The sequence below is a fragment of the Hyposmocoma kahamanoa genome, unplaced genomic scaffold (assembly GCF_003589595.1).
Source record: "Hyposmocoma kahamanoa isolate Upper Pololo Valley unplaced genomic scaffold, ASM358959v1 87, whole genome shotgun sequence".
NCBI lineage: Eukaryota > Metazoa > Arthropoda > Insecta > Lepidoptera > Cosmopterigidae > Hyposmocoma > Hyposmocoma kahamanoa.
In genome coordinates, this window is record NW_020654422.1 from 6,359,569 (window position 1) to 6,382,215 (window position 22,647).

The 22,647-nt window shown below is 37.1% G+C and overlaps 1 protein-coding gene across 3 annotated transcripts; it reads right to left on the reverse strand.

The window, feature by feature from the left end:
- Positions 1–4,638: 4,638 nt before the first annotated feature.
- Positions 4,639–22,134, reverse strand: LOC113235282 (flagellar attachment zone protein 1-like). Of its 3 annotated transcripts, none has more exons than XM_026470938.1 (19): positions 22,086–22,134; positions 20,548–20,645; positions 15,973–16,038; positions 13,997–14,093; positions 13,580–13,686; positions 11,660–11,843; positions 9,989–10,137; positions 8,546–8,667; positions 8,308–8,467; positions 8,056–8,238; positions 7,737–7,852; positions 7,277–7,385; positions 7,033–7,183; positions 6,818–6,957; positions 6,098–6,213; positions 5,896–6,013; positions 5,619–5,825; positions 5,258–5,503; positions 4,639–4,808 (listed from the first exon to the last, which is right to left on the reverse strand). In XM_026470938.1, the coding sequence occupies exons 1-19, from the start codon at positions 22,108–22,110 to the stop codon at positions 4,782–4,784; spliced, it is 2,421 nt and encodes an 806-aa protein (XP_026326723.1). In that variant the 5' UTR covers positions 22,111–22,134; the 3' UTR covers positions 4,639–4,781. The 3 variants fall into 3 exon arrangements, with proteins under 3 accessions (XP_026326723.1, XP_026326724.1, XP_026326722.1); XM_026470939.1 differs by having other exon boundaries at positions 7,289–7,385; positions 7,737–7,855; XM_026470937.1 differs by having other exon boundaries at positions 7,737–7,855.
- Between the last annotated feature and the right edge of the window lie 513 nt (positions 22,135–22,647).

The window sequence follows — 22,647 nt, forward strand, 5'->3', positions numbered from 1 at the left end:
TCTCCTGACGTGTGGCCGTCCCCGGTCACATCTTCAGCCGATGAATCTCCTCTGGATGGACCGGGACATAATTTAAAGTGTGACCCCGGGCAACCCGTAGTTGATGGTCGTGAGCGGCCCGTGCTGAGTGATTCGGGCTCCTCATTGGACACTGTTTCACGAGTAATCACGAACCGTCTCGCGCGCTGATTCGATGACTTTCAGCCCCCCGAACAAGCCGGTTTCCGAAAGGGCTTCAGTACCATAGACCACATCCACACGCTGCGGCAGGTTATACAAAAGACCGAGGAGTATAAACCTGCCATTATGCTTAGCGTTTGTGGACTATGAGAAAGCCTTTGATTCGATCGAGATTTTAGCGGTGCTACAGTCTCTACAACGGTGCCACATTGACTATCGATATATCGAAGTGTTGAAGTGTTTATATAGAAACGCCACTATGTCAGTTCGACTACAGGACCAGTGCACACGGCCTATCCAGTTGCAAAGAGGAGTGCGACAGGGAGACGTAATTTCTCCGAAACTGTTCACCAATGCATTGGAAGATGCCTTCAAGTTACTGAACTGTAAAGTACTCGGCATCAACATCAATGGCGAGTACATGACTTGCCTTCGATTTGCTCACGATATCGTGGTCATGGCAGAATCGTTGGTAGAGCTTGGCACCGTGCTCGGTGATCTCAATAGAGTTTCTATAATCGTACCCCATAGTAGTACTCCGCACCTCATTGGGCGCTCGGCGCGCCTCCCTTCCCTCGTCTGGTAGAGCACCACCCTGTCCTCCAGGTAGTGCTTCACCAGAATACCCTTCTACCTGACCGTTCTCGTTATGCATATCGGGGGTGATAAAATGAATTTGACACCCTAGGTCACAAACTCACTTTTGGAAATCCGCGCTTTCAAACATACGTGCACGATCACATACGATTAACTTGGGTGTACCGAACAGTGATATAGCATTAGAAACCACCTGCTTCAATTCGTTCGAGTTTTGTTTTCTAACAGCATTAAGTAAACAATATTTAGAAAAAGCATCAACGGTGTTTATTACAAATTTAAAACCATGAGACTCGGGAAGAGTACCCAGTACATCCATATGAATGGTACTGAACGGAACATCGGGTTTATCCCATAAAGTCATAGGTTGGAGAGGTGCTCTATGGACTCGTTTAGAGGAGAGACAAATCAAGCAGTGACCAATATTCTTTTTGACAAAAGCTCGTAGACCAGAGAACCAGAAACGGCGTAATATTAAATCAACCGTGAACAGCGTGCGGTTAGGTATTAATTTGGTGGTAGTGCTTGTCTGACAATTAGTGTGTCGTGTTGTATGCAGCAAATACCAACCGCCTGCTGTGCATGAAATTGTGATAAAATGAAGATAAAAATATAAACTACCCTATTAACCCTAACGGTGAGATGTCAGGGATCGTTCCAATGAATTTATCTAATAGTGTAGCCCTACAACCTAACAGTGTATAGCTTAACCTAACCATAAATATATAAACGGAGAAATATATATGCAACATATGAACGGGAAGTCTGTCACCATGAGACCTAAGGTGTGGAACGGAAGGTTGGAAGGAGGTAAGGAAGTACATGTCGTGCAATGTTTACTGGAATGGTTTTCTCACTGCCGGTCAAGCAGACTCACAAGACCGATCTACTGATGGCTAAAGGTGTCTTGGCCACATTGAAAGGAGTAGCGGGTAGTACAAAGCAGGATGATGAGTTTGATGAGTTAAAATCAGATTGTAGTGGATAACTGAGTATATTTACAAATCTTATTACTATTTATACAATTTTTATAACTAATACAATAATGGTAGGTTGTTCTTAGTGTGCTATGTGTGTTGGTTGCCAACGAAGCTCTTTTCTGTTAAGTAGTGAATTATGTGGCACTGCAACTGTTATGGGCATGCGTGTAGCTTACCACCAGGCTCACGACTTGTTCGTCCCGTCACTTGGTATTATAAAAAAAAATAAAAATAAAAAAATGTCACTATGTTGCACTTGTTGCCTGATGATGAAGCCATTTCTTGTGAAAAAAGCAAAAGTTTTTAGTTCTTTATTGCCACAATATAAAGGGCAAGCGTTTAACAATTATTTCGAGACGAACTAGTCTGGTGAGGTTGCTGATGTATAAAACCGAGAGGGTAGGTAACCATCATAACGCAATATGTGTGTCATTTGTCATAAGTGGATCAAATTGTTTTAATTTGATTTATCTGAAGATTCAAAGGTTTTGCTATTGCTAATATTAAATTTAATATTTATGTTTCTGGTTTAAGTAGTGTTTGGTGACAATGAAAAGAGGGAGGAAGTTTGTTGTGCCACTCGATGAGCAAAAAAATGCATACTGGAAAAAAAAAATAAAAAAAAGTGTTTTTCCAATAAATATGATTTACCGCTGCCTAACGATCCACTATTTAGTAAAATTAGTACCCTTTTATTACATAAAATTTCCACACAGGCACTATATCTTTCTGTAAAGAAATATTTCGACTTTTTCTTCAGTGGCCCTGATAATCCTGCTATTCGTTATGAAGATCAAAACAAATATCTGTCTAATGATAATCAATCAAAAAAGGAATACAAGGACGAAGTAGCAGTCAGTAAAACAGTAATTTATAATTTTATTATTGATACCTATCAGTGGGAACGAATGCAACCGTTAAGTAAACGTATAAAGTTAAATCATGGACCTGAGACTGAATTTAGAATGAAACATCGCTTGCCTAAGCATCAGTTCGCCCATTTTTTGCTCGAAAAGATTTGGGAGGTTCATCCCATTGCACACAGTTGGATATTTAAACAGTATTCTATTTCTAAGAATAATAAAATAACGTGCAATGGAATTTGCAAAGAATGTAAGGCTAACACAAAAATTATAATTAACTGGCCTTCGAATAAAATAGTCCTGTGTAAGTGCACTGTAACAAACTACGATAAAAATTTTGTTCATACTTTAGCTAAAAAATTAAAACTATATAAATTTTTAACAAATATATAATTTCAACTAAATTCTTTGTTAATATTGCGTTATGATGGTTACCTACCCTCTTGGTTTTATACATTAGCAATCTCCCAGACTAGTTCGTCTCGAAGTAATTGTTGAACGCCTACCCTTTATATTATGGCAATAAAGCATTAAAAACTTTTGCTTGTTTAGTTTAGTCAGGCACTTTTTCGCAAAATTTTCAATCGGTTATATTTTTTAAATTAATGTAGATATGAAGCATATACCTTTAAATCGTGAAGGTAGCAAATAGGTAGCAATTATTGGTAATACATACTTCTGTAAAACCTGCTCCCTTCATGCTGAACAAAGAGGCGACCAGCCATCCTGATGTCAGAATGGCTAGTCAACATTTTTTTTTAATTTCTCCGAATATATCATAGGTAGCAATTATTTAGAAAAGGTAGCAAATAGTAGCAAATGGGTAGGAATTCTTGAATATACACTCGGTGCCAAGCGCCACAGGCGACCAGCCATCCTGACGGTCACACGTATTTGATATATTTTTTAATTCAATTCGTATACATTTGGGTTGTTAATGCACTTGAATGGTATAATTTTACGGATACATTTTTGTAAAAAACTTTTGTGGTAGTGGTTTTAGACAGTTAAAAATTTAAATAGTACTTACATGTGAAATGTACAATTCTGCGAGTTACATCCGGGCACTGAACACGTTACCATGACTAATAAACGAAACTAATAAGAATTCGACTAAATCTTGAGGCATCAGTTTGGCATTTGTTGCAGCTGCAACGAATCTGAGGGTCGGTTATACCACGTATTATAATAAAACAATTTGCAAACGTAATAGGGAGCGCCTAGAGTATTCCGCATACGTGGTATAATCGTCAGAGCTCGTACACATCACTTCAAACAAAATGTAAGAAATATTAATTCGCCTTGAGCAAAGAGGTTTAAAATCAGCTTTATAGTTCGTCCAGCTGCGTCAGCTGGGTCACTAACGACCACCCAATCGTTCAACCAGCTGTTAGCATCACCTTTTAAGCAATTAGCAATTCTAAACAAGCACTCATTGTCATCCCAGCAATTTAATTCGCGAGCCTTATCAACCTCTTCGCGCCAAGCGTCAATATCGTTTAAACTCGGATCAAAATTTGAAATGTAATAACGGGTAGATCTTACTTTTGTGAGAGCACTCAATGCACCGATGATTCTGTCCGTCGCGTCTACACTTTCCGCCGTCTCAACGGAGGTGTACCCTATGCTGCCACACGAGTCTGAGGGAGTGCAGTCGCGCGCCGACACGACGGCGCCACCGGCCGTGCCCGCCCCGTTATGGCACGAAAGGGCCGCCAACGCCGACGCACCGGCCGCTCCCGCGGGCCCGACGACGTTCCAGCGTGTTCAGACGCGTTAGGATAATTCCTAACTGCTCCTGTATAGTTTCTATATATATAGTTGAAGGCTCATAACCCGTAAGAACGCGCTGCCGACGTGGCGGGCTTAAATACAACTGCCCTCTCCGTTCTCTCCATCGAGTGACGTGATGTTGCAGGCCACGCCCACTAGACTAGGGTTTTCTTCTAATAATAATATAACATCATTAAAAAACAGTGTTTACAATTGGCTGGGTATAGGCCTTTTCAAGCTGTGTTATGTATTTTAGTTTCATCATTCATAAATACAATAAATACAATAATATAAATCAATAAAACAGTGTTTACGGTAGTGTAAATAATAATTATATTTGTGATTTTGTGACACTGGGCACGTGACAGACGAAAAGCACCCGCTTAGATTACCTATAGCAAAAAATGTCTTGGATCTGGAAAAAGAAAACAAATGATTGGACAAAACGAATTAATTTAATGAACACAGAACACCTATCATCATCATCAACCCATTTATATGTCTCACTGCTGGGCACGGGTCTCCTTTCAGACGAGAGTTTAGGCATAGTTATATATATATAGGCCACAACGCGGGTTTGGGACTTCACACGTTTTCCGAGGGTTGTGAAACTTCTTCAACGTGCAGGTTTCATCACGATGTTTTCCTTCACCGAAAAGCTTATGGTAAATCTCAAGTTAAATTTCGCACATAAATTCCGACAAACTCAGAGGTGCGAGCCCGGATTCGAACCTACGACCTTCTGCTTGAGAGGCAGTATTTCAAACCATTAGGCTACCACGGCTTCAGACTTTAAGAAAACCTATAAACAAAGATAATAAGTGAAGCAGAAAATTAAATTCCATTGAAGAGCAAAAGATCTACCAAAGCGTTCCTCATCATAGGACTGTGCTGCTGGGACGAAGTACAAGAATGATGTGTGCGGAGAACTTCTCTTTCGAGCAATGCGCGGCGGCGCTCGAGCTGCGTGCGTACGCGCCCTTCACGCTCGAGCTGCAGGCTCTGTGCAAGCACGGCGCTTTCTAGCCGTAGCACGCGGGCGCGCTCTGCTCGCAGTGCAGTCCATGTCTCCGCGGCCGTCGCACATACCGACGATAGTGACCGAGACATCTGCATAACAGGCATTTCCTATACGCTGATTCCATAACCCTAATTATTTCGAACGGGCTTTCTAACATTGGGAACGCAGAATTAAAGTCTACTTTAAAAATTGAAGTAATGCTACCTCAGCTTGATGGACGTCAGCAATGTGTTGTGGGTCAGAGCGACTTTCGAGCAGGGCAGCTAGATCTCTTCGTGCTCGAGTGACTCGTGCAAAGAGGTCGGCGGCGCGCTCGTGCCTCTCGAGCATCAGCGCACGTGACGCCGCCGCTGTCACCAACGCCGAACGCTCGCGCGTTAACGATTCCACTTGCATATGCATTTCGAGCAACTATATCCAACACTCTTTTGTATAAACACACTGTTAAGATAAATAAAATTCCTAATAGCAACGATCTTACCTCTGTTTCAATTTCTAGATATGGAACTTCTTTGGCATAACAGTCATAATTTCGTAACCTTTTTACCTCCAGTCGTAATGAAGCTAATTGATTTTCATATTGTGTCATACTGTTTTCCCTGTATTAATAAATAACATAAAACGTCAATTTCATAAAGCGTAAGAACTTACACAATTAAAAATAAGAAAAAAGTTTTTCTAACATTAATTTCTCGTTTTCTCGTAATTCGTCGATAATACGCTGCAGTTTAGCAATCTTTTGTTCTTTATCCAACAGTTCTGTTGCCATTTTGTCTTGTACGTTTTCTTGCCCCTCTTGCTGTAATGTGACAGTCCATTAGGGCTCTGTGCCTCTACCATGACTTTACTGTGACAGTTGTCGCTGGCGACTGCGTAAATTATTACATCACAATTTTGAATAGAATAGAATTAATTTATTACAAGAATCAATTTTGCATGGCATTTTATACAGCGTCTCTAGCTGTCACAAGAAGAAACTACATTTAGTATACAAACACATTTTACGCGGTCGCTAGCGATAACTGTACTGTAATCTCATCCAGAGTTCTTTAAAAAGTAAGACATACAGACAATTCCTCGTTTCGATCGCCAGAATAATTGTATCGATCCGTTGCTACATGCCTGGAGTTCAAATTAACGATATAAACATACACTGTCTGATCGTGAAGACAAATCACCCGTATATGAGAACCTTGACATTTTTGTGATTGTGATTGTGATTATCCACTATTTGTATAGCACTTAGTACAAATATAGTGGACACATAAGTGAGGGCACCGACTGTGCACTGCATTTTAAATTCTAAGCCCGTATGAAACTAGGGATTTATAAAGGGAGGTATAAAAATTATACTATATCGCTAATGACTCCAGGAATGTTAGTTAACTAGCTTTAAACTTTACCGCTATTCTCGAAAGCGTATTCAAGAAGCTGTCTTTGTCAGCACGACTCTGCTTGAGTTCTTCTTCCGCACGGGACAGTATAAGGCGGGTCGCTTGAAGCTCCTTCCATATTTCAGTTTCACGATCTGAAGGCTCGTTTTCTGTAAAGGATAACGTGTCAGATAATAAAAACAATATTCTCACATAGACTTAAACGAATAACTAATACGAAGAACCTTTGGATGGTACGTATTCTAAGCACCGTCTCCGTTCCATGTCCACAAGTCTGCCAGAACGCTCTCGTAGACTGTGTAATGTGTCTTCTAACTCCTTAACTTTGTTCTCCATTTCAGCAACTTTTAGTTCAGCCGCATCTCTTTTCCGTTCCTGAAATTGCAAATATCTGACAATAATTATATCCATAAACAGGAACTTGGTACGTTGAAAATTAAAATAGTAATGTGTCACGACTTTTGGCACCTGTTCGGCTACCTTCGCCTGGAAGTTCTCAGCACGAGCTTTTTGCTCCATTTCCCGAACTTCTGCAGCCCTTTCTGCTTTCATTGCAATTTCATGAAGTTCCTTCACCCTGCCGGCAAATTAATCATGATAATGTTGCTACTGCACTTACCCAAAATATAAAATTGATACACAATTTTAGTAGCAGTAAAGTTCCTGAGTTTGTCCAGGGAATGTCACCTATTACTGCCGTCAAGCAGTAATGTGAGCATTTCGGCGTTTCGGCTTAGGGTGCTGTTGGTGTTGTTTATCAACTTTGTAAGAGCGACGGGCGTAGTACCAGTGGCCTCAGATCATTGTGATTTAAATCTCCGCGTAATACTACAACTGCTATAGACAGGCGTATCGCTTGCCACAAGACGCACGATTTGTAAGTCGTGTCACTTGGTTTTACACACATAAATTATTTTTTATGTACAACCTGAGTTCGAGTGCGTCACGCTGGCGTGATAGTTGTTCGATTGTCATTTCCCCCGTTTTGGAAACTTCTAACAGTTTCTTCGACCGGGCATCGTAACTTGTTTCACGGTGTCGATACTGCTAGAACAAACATCATGGTATATCAAGTCGATATACACACAATATATTATTAAAGAGCTTAATTCCAATCGATAAACCCTATGTTTATCCTGAATATAATGGAATTTTGAAGGCCTAAGTACACTTCTAAAGATAATAATAAAGCTGTAATATCCATGTAAAAATATTGTCAAGATATTAGATATTGTCGGGTATTTTACAAGTTGTTCTAGATCTTTGTGCTTGCGACGCGCAGCCTCAAGTTCAGACTTGTTTTCCTTAAGGTGTCTCTCTAGGATGCTGATACGGGCGCGGGCTACACGAAGCATGCTCTCCGCTGCCGAGACAACGTCTTTTAAAGCTTCGCGAGCCGCACGTTCTTTCGCTAATTCATCGCTTAGCGCCTGCAAAGGAAATCGACGCTTAAAGTAAGATAAGTTAAAAAGTCACTAATTCACTCTACACAATTCAACCTGATAATTAGCCAGGCTGACATCTTGGCTTGGATTATTGTCTTTGCAATCAGGATATTCGTTCTTGTTGTACTCGTCTATCTTATGTTGCAACATCATATTCTCTTTTTGTAACCGCTCCATCTTCTTCGCGAGCGATTCCCGATCTAGCCAGGGTATTCTATAACATAGCGAATGGTTTAACATGTAAGTTTGTATAGCCAAAAATATTATACTTCTGTATAAATTTCAAACGTACTTTGAAAGTTCTAAAGAGTAACAAATTTTTGCTTTTAAGTTCTGAGCTATTGCAGTAATTTTTCGATGTAGTTTTTCTGTTTCTTGATCCAGCTCATTGTTCTTTGTTTTCCATTCCAAATTCTGCAAAACAAAAACTTTTATAAAATAATATTTGCATTAGCAGTAAGTTGTATTCACTACGATTTGTTTTCTATCTATAAATAATGAAGCCAAAAACAACGACCAAAATTTCTGCCGTAGCCCGTATTCGTATGAGAGAGACATATATAAATAGAGGTAACAAGTAAGTGGCTCAACACACACTGGCGCAGTTTTTCGCGTATAGCATATTTATATCTATTTTCCTATTATTAAGGTATAAATTTGTGTTATGCAAATATGGAATCGCGCGTCGACGCTTGGTTGAAGTCGAGGAGTTTCGCGCGTCGCTGTGCGTTATTCTGCGACTACGAACTGCGACGAGATGAGTGCGCGACAATGGGTGAAAACGAGAAATTAATTTACTTAATCCAAAAATATTAATATCTATATAACATAATAATCATACTGCTGCCACCTTTGGGATGGCTCTGCTACATATCAACTGGCCACTTTGAATTCAATTGACAACCGTGGCAAGAGGCTTATAGGTGACTCGGAATTAGTGGAAGTGAAGCTGCAGAGCCTTGAACACCGCCGTAAAGTTGCCTGCTTATCAGTATTTTACAGGATATATCACGGAGAGTGTGCGATGGAATTACACGATTTAATTCCGCCTTCCCCTTCCCATCACCGGGGGACTAGGCGTAGGCTTGGATTCGCACGAAGCGTTACGCTTCCACATTTATTTGGCGAACGACTATGGAGTGGAATTCCCTGCCTGCAGACTTGTTCCCTGAACGTTATAACTTGGGTCTTTTCAAGGCGATAGTGAATAGGCATTATTTAGGTGTTCATGCTCCATTGTCGACTTCATTGTCACTTTCCATCAGGTGAGATGGAGGTCAAATGCGCACTTATATTTTATAAAAAAAAATAAATCATAAAAATATCTATCTAGGCTTAAATTCGTTACTACAAAGTGTTATACGTCTTTAATTCCATAACTCATGAACCCAAAATTTCCATTTTCTTTTTCTCCCTTCAGCTTCTCATATAATTTCAGTTTAATTTCAGCACGAGCGCCTTTCACGAACTTTCAAAAGTCTCTGAACTGGTCCAGCACTGTGATCCGGGCGCGCTAATGCAAATGTCGTCGACGCGCATCGCCATGCGTTGTAGTTGAAAAACAGGACGAGACGCGACTCTGCGCCGGTGTGACTTGAGCCTAAATGTCACAACGTTAAAATCTAAGAAGTGGGTAAAACAATCAAAGCAAATTATGGCGTATTTAACGTGCATATTTAAGGCATTGCATTGTAGTCTAGTTTTGATTGTTCTATCTACAGTCATAGGAACTTACTGTAGAATAGGAATTGCGGTCGGTGCGGAGCTTTCCACGCAAAAAGTTGAGCAGGTCGATGTAGCGAGCCATCAGTTCTGCACCCAACGATAACACTTCCTCCGGGATAGGGTTCAGCTGCGCATGCAACTGCTGTACCACTTGCGGCCCTATGAAATAAGTTAGTATTATTAGCTTAAATGTCGCTACTGATGGTGACAATTCTTTCAACACACACATTCAAAAATAATAATTTCTCCACACGCGTATACCTAAGTGGGACATGCTTGCCATCGTGGTGAAGGCAAATGCCAATCGGCGTAATTGGTACTCTTCAATTAGTGCCCGGGGTGCGCCAGACGTAAAGAATAAAGAATGAACCAAACGTCGTCGGTAACCTATCACAAACTCGAAAATTTTTTTGTCCGAAATAATGTTTGTTCGAATTCTCATTACACCGAAAACCGAATTGTAACAAAACAATTGTTCTTTTAGGATTTGTTGAATGTTTATCGCAAAGGCACGATTAGGTTCGGTTAGATTAGTTTAAGTTAGGTTCAAGAGAAAAAGAAAAAAATTTCCTCTCAAAATCACTTTCGAGGTTATGAAATTTCGACCAAACGTCATTTCAGGAAAATATAATTTCGGACTACTAATAGGTACCTGTCACGTCATGCGGGGAGGCTGCTTTCGTGCACCCCTAGTGAGTCACAAAAAATATACGAACTAAATAAAACAATTTAGCATAAAAAGTTATCGACTAATCATTCCTTCGACAATTGTTAAACTTCTCCTGTGGTCTTATTACAGGGGTGCGAAATGTTATTCTACATTATTTTTTCTCGCTCATCAGTTTCTTACGGAAATTTAAACAAAAAAGTTTTGTAGTTTTAGACTAAGGGTGCCTTCGAATTAGGCGCTTATAGAGGCGCTATAAGCTACTACCACTACTAATTTTCATACCATATTTAAAAGCGCAGTTGCAGCGCCACAGACGTACACGCGCGCGCCACTTTTGTAGTCACTATTAGTGAACTAAAATGCTTAGCTGCCGCGCCACAGCGTCTAATGTGAAGGTTTATATTTAAGGTACAGAGATATTTTACATTTGAATTATTTACCGTTTTTCTTCAAAATATGTTGGTTAATACCAACACTTAAGATTTAAACTCAATTCTATGGTACTTACGATGAGAACGGTCTAAAGTTTCAATCGTAAATACTGATGATATACGGTTAATATTCAAGGTTATTTGTAAAATTCTAACAACCTCACAGGACTATATTATTAACGTTATAAACAACAGTTTTTGCTCCACGACTTTTAAAAATTCATCAGATTTTATTTTCGTACAAAAATATTTATATCGACCGCGTGATAACTCTGCGCGGTAGGAAAAGAAAGGACCCACCACCATAATTATTTTTATTAATGACAGCACGCGGTAGACGTTGCTAAAAAAATATAAATCCAAAAGTAAAAAGTTTCTTTTTGATACATTTATTATGTTTGGTATGAAGTCTTGGAAGAAAAGTTGTTGTTAATGATATTAGTAATATAGTCATTTGAGGTTGTTGGTATTTTACAATTAACTGTGTGTATTTAGTGACGTTTTACTGGAGTAGTTTCTCAATAATGTTATTTCGACTATTTCCGTAAAACTGAAATGATTCCGAAACTAAATGACTTACCGAAAACTCCCGATATCTCGGGATTGCGCAGCACTTCAAGGTCATCTCGAACTAGCAGTAGCAAATCGTGGGCTGGCCAGCCAGTGATAGACAATATCCGTACTTCACCTAGACTCTCGTCTACCGGAGCCCCCGAGCGTGCTTCTAAGTCCCTCACAGATGCATATAACTCCAACAGGTTATTCTGCGCATTAAAAATAATTGTACATTAGCAGCGTGACAAGCTCAAAATCTTCTTTATAATATTGGCTGTTTGCGAATCGATTTTTGACCAAAGGCATAGTTTTGTATTGAATTTTTTGTTTCAAAAAAGCGAAAACGTATTAGATATTTAAAAAAGAAAAAATAACTGACGGAGCTGGAGGCTAATGGAAAAAATAAAATGGATTGAGAAAATATCAAATAAGGGAGTTTTGAAAAGGGTTAGAAAGAAATAAATCTTTTAAATATAATAGAGAACAAAAAGGGAAAAACGTTTGGACAATAATTGTTAAGTAATGACGAATTTGCGAGAATGATAATTGAGGGGAAGGTAGAAGGGAAAAAAAAAATACCAAAAATGGCTTATAGTAAACAAATAGAGAAGATGATCAACGTGAACAGCTATAAGGAGGCGAAGGAGCTGACTATCCACCGCGAGGAGTGTAGGAGTCTGGTTCTTAAATAGGATAATGATGAGTGAAATAACCATCACGTCAGAACATTTTCTTATTTAGCATTTTAGAGTATCGTATGTCTTTAAAATGACAGTTCATTGCGCAAAAGTGTTCCCCGCTTGCAAGCAGCTAGTGATTGCAGTCGATAAATATTATATCGACTATCGAGTAAATGTAGGTTTCGCTTAAGAAATAAATAGCGGAACTTGTTTCACTATCGGAACTTGTTTCATGTCCAACTGCTGGGCAGAGGTTCATTTGAATTGTGGATTTTTCAAAATTCATACACTCATAAATACACTAAATTTAGCAGCATGTGTATAAAAATACAAATAGGAGACATATTCAAAGTTTTCATTTGAATTTAATATACATAATCAAATCCGCTTGTCATTATTAAAATGTGTATGACTAAAAACTTATTTCGATACTAATAGACCAACTGTCAAAGTAAGAATAAAGAATATAATAACGGCATTAGTAATCTTTAGAACGTCGTAACATTCACAATTCAGACATTTTTGGCAAAATTTTACCTACTCTAACAATATATCGACAAAACTATCGACAACAACTACATGCCTATTTAAAATTTTACGAAAATTGGCAACCCTGCTCATGCCATTTTACTCAATCTTTAAAAAAGACAGACTATAGAATAAGCATAAAATTGTCCGGAGAGATATTCGAAAATGAATAAAACCTAATTGCTAATGCATTCAATGACTTCAATTAGCTGGAGTGAAATTCCTGCCCCCAGACTTTTTCCCTGAACGTTATAACTTGGGGCTTTTCAAGGCAAGAGTGAATAGACGTAATTTAAATGTGCATGACCCATCGTCGGCCTCTTTGTTACTTTCCATCAGCACACATAATGTTATAAAAAGAATCCGATTCATTTAATTATTTGTTAAATGCTATAATGTATAATTGGTATAAATAATACGCAGTAGTAAGTAGTATACGCTAAAAATAAGCGATTTTAGCCATTAAGATATAAGCCTGTATACAGAGTTAGCGTAGGCAAGTGAAAAGATTTTGAACTCTCCATATAGTTTTTGTTACATTTGTGAAAAATTTTGCCGGAGAAACAACAAGCATTACATACATTGTGAAAATTGTTTTGAACGTGTATTTTAAACTTACCATCGGCAACCAGGACAAATCCTGGACACCTAGTAAACTTGTGCGACGTGTATCCGGGAACTTAATAGGGTATCAGATTCACATTAGCTGACATACAGCTGGTGTCCATTATACTTACTTGTTGTGTAATTATGGTCTTTCTCATTTTGATAAACTCTCTCTTTTTCGTCGACAATGTTCGGGTCATTTTTAATACCAAGCATTGTGGTAAAATTAAATCTTTCTCTGTAAAAAAATATTTTATATTAATTACTTTTCCTTCGACAGATCTTAAATAGGTCACCAAACTAAAGCCCCTCTACGAATGTACAAACGTATACGAGTGTTTAACGTTAAAGTTTTGGATATTTCTAGTTTTATTTATAAAAACTCATTGATGTCGTTTTACTTATTAGATAACGTATATCCGATATCAGTTTAAAGGTTTTTTATATTCTCTTATATTTAAGGAATAATCGCCTGGACACACTTAACCTAATGTCATAACGCTCTGTTAAACTACCTGTTTCGATCTGGCTATAATTTATAAACAAACCTTGTTCCTGCACAATCTTACAATTATGGTTTTCAGCGGTAACAGCAGCTGCGCCAGCTTCAATTGGAGTGAACCAATCGACAGACTTTTTTGCAAACTGTAAATTTGTGATTAAATATTAATGTTTGAAAAAAATTAAGTACGCACTATAACTTTACCGTATAAAGTAATTCATGTAAATAAAATACAGCAAGGTCTACTGGGATATTTGAAGACGACAAATAAAAAAGGAAATGAATGAAAATAATTTACTGCAAACTAACTTGGTCGGCTGGAAAATAAACGAACCAAATATTATATTGTTATCTTAAGGCGCGGACGACATCACACAGTTACATTAATTCACAGTACTTTACACCATTTGTTTCTATTCGTTATTCACGACTATACTCTAGCGAAATTCGATGTAGAATAAGTGTCAACAAACAAAAAAATATGATGTGATGATGAGGGTTTTCGCCACGGGCTGTTTTACATTTACCACAATTTAGATATTACTTCCCAGAAATTCGATTAGACTATTGATAATACTAATCTTAAAGCCATGTCTGTGATGAATTTTGTCCAACAGAACTTTCAAACCACTAGTAAGTAATTTGAAACCAACATAAAAAAATTATCAGTAGTTAATTATTTATAAAACTATGTCATCCCTAATTTTTTTTATTTGTAAAGAGAGATTGCAAATATTTCTAGTTCGGGTAGTAATAAGAAAGTAGTAACGTAATTCAGGGACTCTACTCTCGAAGCATGAAATTCGTAGTTGAGGCCTTTTCCCACTAACTACGGATAATCTACGGGACTACTCTCGAAGTCATCAACGAAAAGACAGGCCCATTCGAAACTGTCAAATCGCGTTATCATACATTCTTAGTTCTAGCCCCCAATCGAAACTCAAGTCTTGTAGGTCACCCACAGTGGAAAAACGGCCGAAACTACTTCGAAAGTATCGGAAATTGATGCTGAAAGTGATATGGAGGAAATTAATATTAAATAAAATCTTACAATTTTATTTCTTTTCATCTACCATTAACTACTATCTAGCTGGTAATATTAATAAGTATTTAATTTATAAACAAAAACTTATAGGAAATGAAGTTATTTTTCCTATGTGTAACAATCGCGAAAACCAGAACTCGATAACACTCGATAACTTAAATACTTTATTTATGAATTATACGTATCAATAGGTACTTTGCAAACAATAACAAATTAGCCTGGTAAGTATTACTTCTACACATCGAGTATATAACCAGATATAGAGACGTCATTTAATTTGTTTCAAAACTAATCTGCCAATGACAACTGCGCTCCGATTGGTCAGCCTGAATTCGAAACAATTGACGGGTGTCGTCAATTGTTTCACTTGAAATCGACCAGTTTAACTTGAGCTTTGCTATAATAGACAAAAATTGAAAAATTACATATTTAATATTCAATTACCGATGAAATGTGATTCCGTTTTGTTTTGTAATTAATTGTTTTGCTGTTTCCCACACCACTGAATATTTCCTCTGAATACTTCCCATAGTTAGAGATATTATCTTTAATAAAATAAATACAGAATATTTTTGGAATGTACGGAGACGTACACACAGGTCAATTGTTGGCGCTGTGCTATTTCAGTTTTCTAATTTGTGATTTCAGCACAAAGTAGAGTTGATATTCAAAAGTAATATCAGTACCATTTGACTGAAGAGTTGCCAGTGATGGATGGGCCTTATTTCGTCTCTGTTTCTGATTATATACTCGATGGTTCTACATAATCTTACATAACCCAATTTTTTTATTGTAGATAATTACGCGATGAGGCCGTTGATAGAATCAGCCTAAATATCATTATTTAGCATGTTTTGTCTATGCAAGAGCAGAGACAAAACGTGCTCTTTTCCTATGCCATGGTTAGTCGCCTAGTAACGTTTTATTATTAAACATTAGGTATGTCGGATTTGGCTAAAGTTGAATGTCGTGCTTACTGAAGGAGATAAACTCTGACACCGTCGACCGCGGACGTCTTTTCCACCATTGACGGCAGGTGCACTCTTCAACAAACAGAAATAAGTACAGGAACATATAAGCTGTTTCAAATAAATCCTTTAGTATTAAGTCTAAAACTACAAACATCTGAGATTTGTAAACTGTTCGTTCCAATCTAATATCTTTATAATCGCAATTGTTCACTCTCAATAAAAAACAAACCGAATTAATTCGGGTTCATATTTATTTAAAATAAGCATTAGAATCTTTTGTACTGGAAATGGCAAGAAACGACTAATTAAAAACTCTTTGCAAATGCTCTTAATGATGAGGTATTGGAAACATAAATTGAAACTAGAAAACGAAAATGGTGTACATCCTGCCAGGAGAAAATGAGAATCCGAAGGAGAATCTGCCACGCTCTACAAAAATTTAATAGATGATGAGAGCATTTTGCACTACACTATAGTCCAACGTTGACTACCCTCCCGTAGCCCGGTGAATACATTCACATTACGACATTTCGCGATCGGGCCGGGAAAAAATACTCGACGTCAAGCCGCGACCGTGTCTCGGCCGTGACAGGGACTCGCCCCAGTGTAGCATGAAATTCATAAAAAAGCATATCATCTGCTTAAAGGTAAAACCACATAAGTGACATTTTCCACAAAAAACTTCCAAATTGAATTCAATTCAATTCATTTATTCATTCATTATGTACCAGTTGTAAGAAATTCACCATCTTTCTGCAGATAAGCACTTATTAAGTTTATAGCTTTTTTATTATTGGGCTTCATGTGCAGAAAGGTGGTGTTCTTACCATAGCTATACATATAAATTAGACTTGTTGTGGAAAATGCCACTTATGTGGTTTTTCCTTTAACCAGACGATATATAAAACCGTATCACGGCCGGCGCACGCCCAGAGTACGGCCCGGCCCCGGCACGGTGTAAAATGAATCACCCTTAAATCGTGTAATTCCATCGCACACTCTCCCATAATATATCCTGTAAAATACCGGTAAGCAGGCAACTTTACGATGGTGTTCTAAGCTCTGCAGTTTTGCCTCCATTCATTCCGAGTCAAGACAAGGCAAGAGTCATCCCAAAGGTCATCTTTTTATAAAAAAGCATTCCTAAGGCCTGGCGCCCACTGACGGGTCGGGACAGCAAGGGAAGTTTTTTAGATGTCGAATAGTTATATTAAGGTACCTCTTAAGATTATGTCATTATAGTTACAATTTCAATCATAATGATCGTTGCTGTAAAACAAAGCTGCGGTATGCTTAGGGATGCCGAGCCGGCAGCCTCCGGAATACCTCGGCAGCTTGGGGATGCTTGGGAAGCCGAGTGCGACTATGCGTATGTGAGGCGAGGGGATCGAGACATGCACAGCAAGACTGATCTGAAGAGAGGCCAGGGAGGTGAACATGATGTCCTAATGAAACGCTTCGGCATGCTAAGATCGCTTAGGCATTCTTAAGGATGCCGCATCGTACCTAGGGATACCGTGTCATAATTGCTATCAGTGTGTGCTTGTATGTAGGGTTACCGAAGGATCCCCTGCCGAACCATCTCATCAGTTGGCGCCGGGCCTAACGCGTTCGGGCCCGTACCTTATCCGCTGTGACCTCGGGTTTGCTGGCACGCGTTTTTCTAGATTAGTTCAGTAGCATGATTCCTTTTACAAAAACATTGCTTACTTTAAATACAATAGTTACTAAAAAAAATTTAAAATAAAGAAACGACTACGTGGATTTTAATCTTTTAATACAGATAGATTAAAATCAAGCAATTTCAAACTATATTTTACCACCTCAGGTTTTACTTAAAAAAATGCAGATTTATTTTTATAGATTATCAGTAAGATGATGATTAATAACGATGATCTCACTTCAATATTGGAAAATAATTTGATAAGAACCGACAACAAAAGCGTTCAGAGGCTAATTTCTGAAATTGTGGCCTCAGTATTTCCTTTCTACAATTATAAAAATATATGGTCTGAATGCGACGCCTATTTCACCCAAAGAAGTTAGAGTAACATATATGGTAACTACCCTTGTATTTATTATCTTGGTACCTACGTGGGAGCTATCAACTGGTGTAAAATGAAGGCAAAGTCAAAATTATTAACTATATATGATATAGATAGTATAACAGTTATAAGTAAAATTTTGAGAGACTGGAACTCAAACTAGGCATTTTACATATTAAATATTCTTATTATTATTAGTTATTCAAGGAAAAATTGTAGTAGTCACATTATCTTATTTGTGCATGCATTTGCTGATTTTTTAAGCATAAAGTTACAATATAAAACATTTGTACTATTTTGTATTTTTGGCTCTATTATTACTGAACATTGTTGGTAGAGTTACACGAATGAAGAAGACGTGTGTTAAGAATTCTGTTATCTAATCAATCGAGTAACAATAAATTTGTCAAAATACGACTTTTTCAATGGAGAGTGCATTTGTCGTTCGTGTAAAATCGTTACGTAGGTATACGATGACTTACAAAAAAGCGGGTCCTATCGGTTAAATATTTTATAATCTCAGTAAAGAGTACTAAAAAACCGACCTCAAAAGTCATTCATCCGCTTGTTTGCCTCCCTTAGCGGTAGTATATGTTGTTGAAATTTAAAAGGACCACTACCGAAAACACTACCCTCTTTCCAACAAAAAAGAATCATCAAAATCGATACACAAATGCCGGGGCTATCGCGTAACATACACACAAAAAAAACAGTCGAATTGACAACTCCTCTTTTTTTGAAGTCGGTGTACCGACCAGCACGACTGCGTTGCAGACGTCGATTAGAAGCAAGATAAGTGCTCGCCGGGTTTTTTATGAGTTTGGACGCGTATTTTGAATGCTTTTTATAAAAAGGCAAGCAAGATAAACTCCAGGTAATTTTATACCAAAAAATAACTTTTTTCTGAACACTCGATATGATAATCTGACAATGAAGCACTGTTGATTTTGAGAAGGGAAGACGTAGGGAATGGCCCACAAACAAAGTTGTTTGGGATCCTGTTCAGATTCTACCGAGCATGATTTTTTCCAATACTTAAACCAATTTTGAGGTGGCTGCAATACAAAATCGACTTTATTTCTGTAATTATTGAACTTGCAGGACTGATTTATTCCACAAAAATAAAGACACGTCTGAACGCAACAAAAATAATAATAATAATAAGTCTGAAGTTTGAAGTCTTGGGATTGTTCAGAGTCCATGTTAGAAGTACTAACTATTATCATAAAAAAATACATTTGATATATGGGTTGTTGATGATATGATGATGATATTTATAATTTTATTTTATACATTCATTTTACTATAGTTTTTATATTTATTAGTGTATCAACATTTACTTAATACTTATACATATAATTATGTATTTATTGAGCATGTAGCACTTTATTTATTTATTTTTTATTGCCAACCCAGAAACCAACTTTCCTCTGAATTTTCGAAGGTTAGTTGGAAAAAATCCCTTTATGACATAAGCTCGCTTTTGTACACTAACATTTTAAATTATTTCTTCAAATTTGTAATTTGTTTCGTGGTGCAGTAAAGTGTTTACATGCATACATACATAAAGGAAGCGAAAAATTTAAAAAATCCTCCTTTTAAAAAGTATTAAATGGCCACACTAGATAAACCGTGTGTCCAGAAAAATTAAACTTGTTACTAGCCCTAATGCCAAAGCTCGGACACTTTACAATCAGATTTTATGATAAAGGATGACGAGTTGACTTGATTCTTAGAAGAATTTTTGGAAGATATTTTTTTATTTAATATATAAATATATTTAAGTGCGTTTGTCAACCTGTGATACTATAGTAAATCTTCTAACTAGAGATATAAAATCACGTGTGGGTAAATATTACAAAACAAAGTTAAATAGCTCTATAATTTAAACATTTTTTTCAACTTATACACAGATCAGTCTTGCAAAAGTGCTACTCTACTTTGGAAGTGATGGAAAGAAGCAGGAGTTATGCCTGGCAATGGAATACGCAAAATCGATGTTTGGAAAAGGACTACCAGGCAGAAATGGGACTGGGCTGGACACGTCTGCCGCATGCACACACAAAGATTGGCTTACACAGCCACTTGCTGGGTACCGGAGAACGACTAGCGACGACGAAGCAGACCAAGAAAATGGCGGGACTACTGGGACGCATATCAACTGTGAACTGGCAACCAATACTATCTCAATTTTATAAAGATTTCACTCTTTAATATCATTTTTACTATTTCATACTCCGCAGCGTTACAAGAAATTCCATTGTTTTAAATAACATGTGTAATAAAAATATTTAAAAACTACGTATTTTTATTTAATAAACCAGATGCTATATAAATGCCTCAAACAAGTTTTTTCATCACCTGTAAAGTTGTCAAATTTGAAATAGTACCGGTTGCCAGTTCACTGTCGATATGTAAAGGACTGGCCTAATAGTGCGTCAAACAGGGAACTGTAGAAGTCGAGAGGAGAGGTCTTTGCCAAGAAATAGGACATGGTAAGCTAATTTAAAAAAATAATATGTTAAGTATGTCATACCTTTGGTGTACATGGCACGGGGCTGGCACTCTGCGCTCTCTTGTTAATAATGGTTTGTCGTGTAAGATGCCTTTTCTTTGAAATACCGTCATCTTTATCTAAAAATATCACATCGAATCATACTCACGTTGAACCCTTAACGCAAACTGAAAAAAAAACGTTGTTGCCTACCGTATGTGTGAGCTTACAATGTCTAGATATTTTTTTACGCTAACTATAATGCATCAACCCTAAGAGCGACGTCACACGGGAGCCGCTCACGAACCTAGTGCCACACGAGCAATGCAGTGTCGCAACGTAAAGCTGCTTACTCATCGTCGCAGCGTACCACAGTGTCGCACCGCATTACCCCTCCCCGCTTTGTCTCCTGGCCCCTGGACCGAAGTGCACGCGCTCCGTTGCCGCGCGTCGTATTAACGCACCATGTGACATGTAGTGCGCAGCGTGGCATCGCTCTAATAAATCGATACGGAATCAAACGCCATGTTTTATAATTATTTTTTTTTTGTTCCCTCCGTACATAAGGATCATTCATTATCCTTAAGGCCAAGGCAATGAATACACCAATTATAAATATTATACAAAATAATATAATAAATATTATACTTACAAAGATGTACATACAAGCTAACTGCACAATACTACATTTTGTTTTCTCATACCATCTTGATAGATTACCAAATATTAGTTATCCTTAAAAAATATGACTAATTCACCAATTAATGCATATCAGTTAAGCAATGAAACATTATCAAAGAGTAATATAGAGATTGTCTTATAATTATCCGTGTTGCTAAAGAGACCATCAAAAATGATAATAAGATTTTGAAATAATCTCCTCCTGATTATATTCAAGGTTATGATAGTAGAAGTACAAAGCCGGCGTAATGTATTGAAAACAAGGTGAAAAAGTATGAACACCTCCAGCAAATAAAAAAAGGTCTATGGATATTTCGCACTCTTGGTGTAAACATCTGTAAAATGACACTTTTCAGGGGAGAAGTTTAAAGATTCTACGAACGAAATTAATCGATAACTTTTTATGCCGAAATAGCAAAGTTCAAAAATACCTATTCACAATTTGTTTCATATAGTTTTTATTATTTTTATTACTTTCATAATGATAAAATGGGTGACATGTACATTGTACAAATGCTCTTAAATAAATATATAAAAAGAATAAATAAGATAAAAGCACTTTTGACGTATAATCAAAATTATGTGGCTTTATTACCCCAAGGGTGCAATTTATTCGCAAAAGTTGTGATATTACAAGGGAGATTAAACTTTTTTTTCAGTTGTGAGATAAATTGTTCGTTGTGAGTTACATGCTCGTCATTCTATTTGATAGTTTATATCAAACCATATGCAACGTATAACAAAGAACTACTGCATAATTTGATGATAAATCGATTAGACAGATAAAAATCTACAATAAAATGCTCTGAATGTCTGTTTTGAAAAAGTTCATTGAAAGAACTCGGCACATATTAGAAATAGACTAGACAGTTTTTTACTCAAGTTTATGTTGTACTAACCAGAAATATGAGATCCTTTATACATTTTATTGTTTTTAGTTTTTATTTTTTTGATACAAAGACTAAATCAATTTACGAAACTGTTATTTATTTTACTGACATAGTTGATTCTTTGCTTGTCACAAACCACAAATGACGATGTGTTTTCGTTTAACTCCGCGAAGAGGCAGCATATTCTAAACTTAAAGTCTTTTTGTTAAGGCCTGAATCTAGTATGAAAAAAGAAAAAATAACAGTCATTGGTTTCCATTTTGAAGATTTTTTTAATGTATAGGATGAAAAAAAATAAAGAGCCCAAGATGGGATAATTTTTTTTCCATCCTTAGATTATCCTGGTCTATGAATTCTACATTTTCAAAAATTAAATGTTTATATATTTTTTCTTTTTTCTTGACTTTTCCGCGTTACTTTTTCGCTAGATACTTACAAGGTATTTGACTTTTATCTTTAGAACGAGGATAAGTTCCCCGTTTCTAAAGACAAAAGTATACAATCAAAGATTTTACTAAGTAAAATTAGCTACTTACAAAATTTTTGTTCATGATAATAAAAAAATGTGGTC

Bases quoted from the DNA above. Each gene is read 5' to 3' on its own strand.
- LOC113235282 (XM_026470937.1), bottom strand. From the start codon at position 22,110: ATGTATAAAGGATCTCATATTTCTG. The intron at 8,468-8,545 runs GTACGTTTGAAA...GCTATGTTATAG, and splicing joins TACTCTTTAGAACTTTCAAA to AATACCCTGGCTAGATCGGG. The intron at 4,809-5,257 runs GTAGATCTTTTG...TTCTTTTTCCAG, and splicing joins CTATGATGAGGAACGCTTTG to ATCCAAGACATTTTTTGCTA.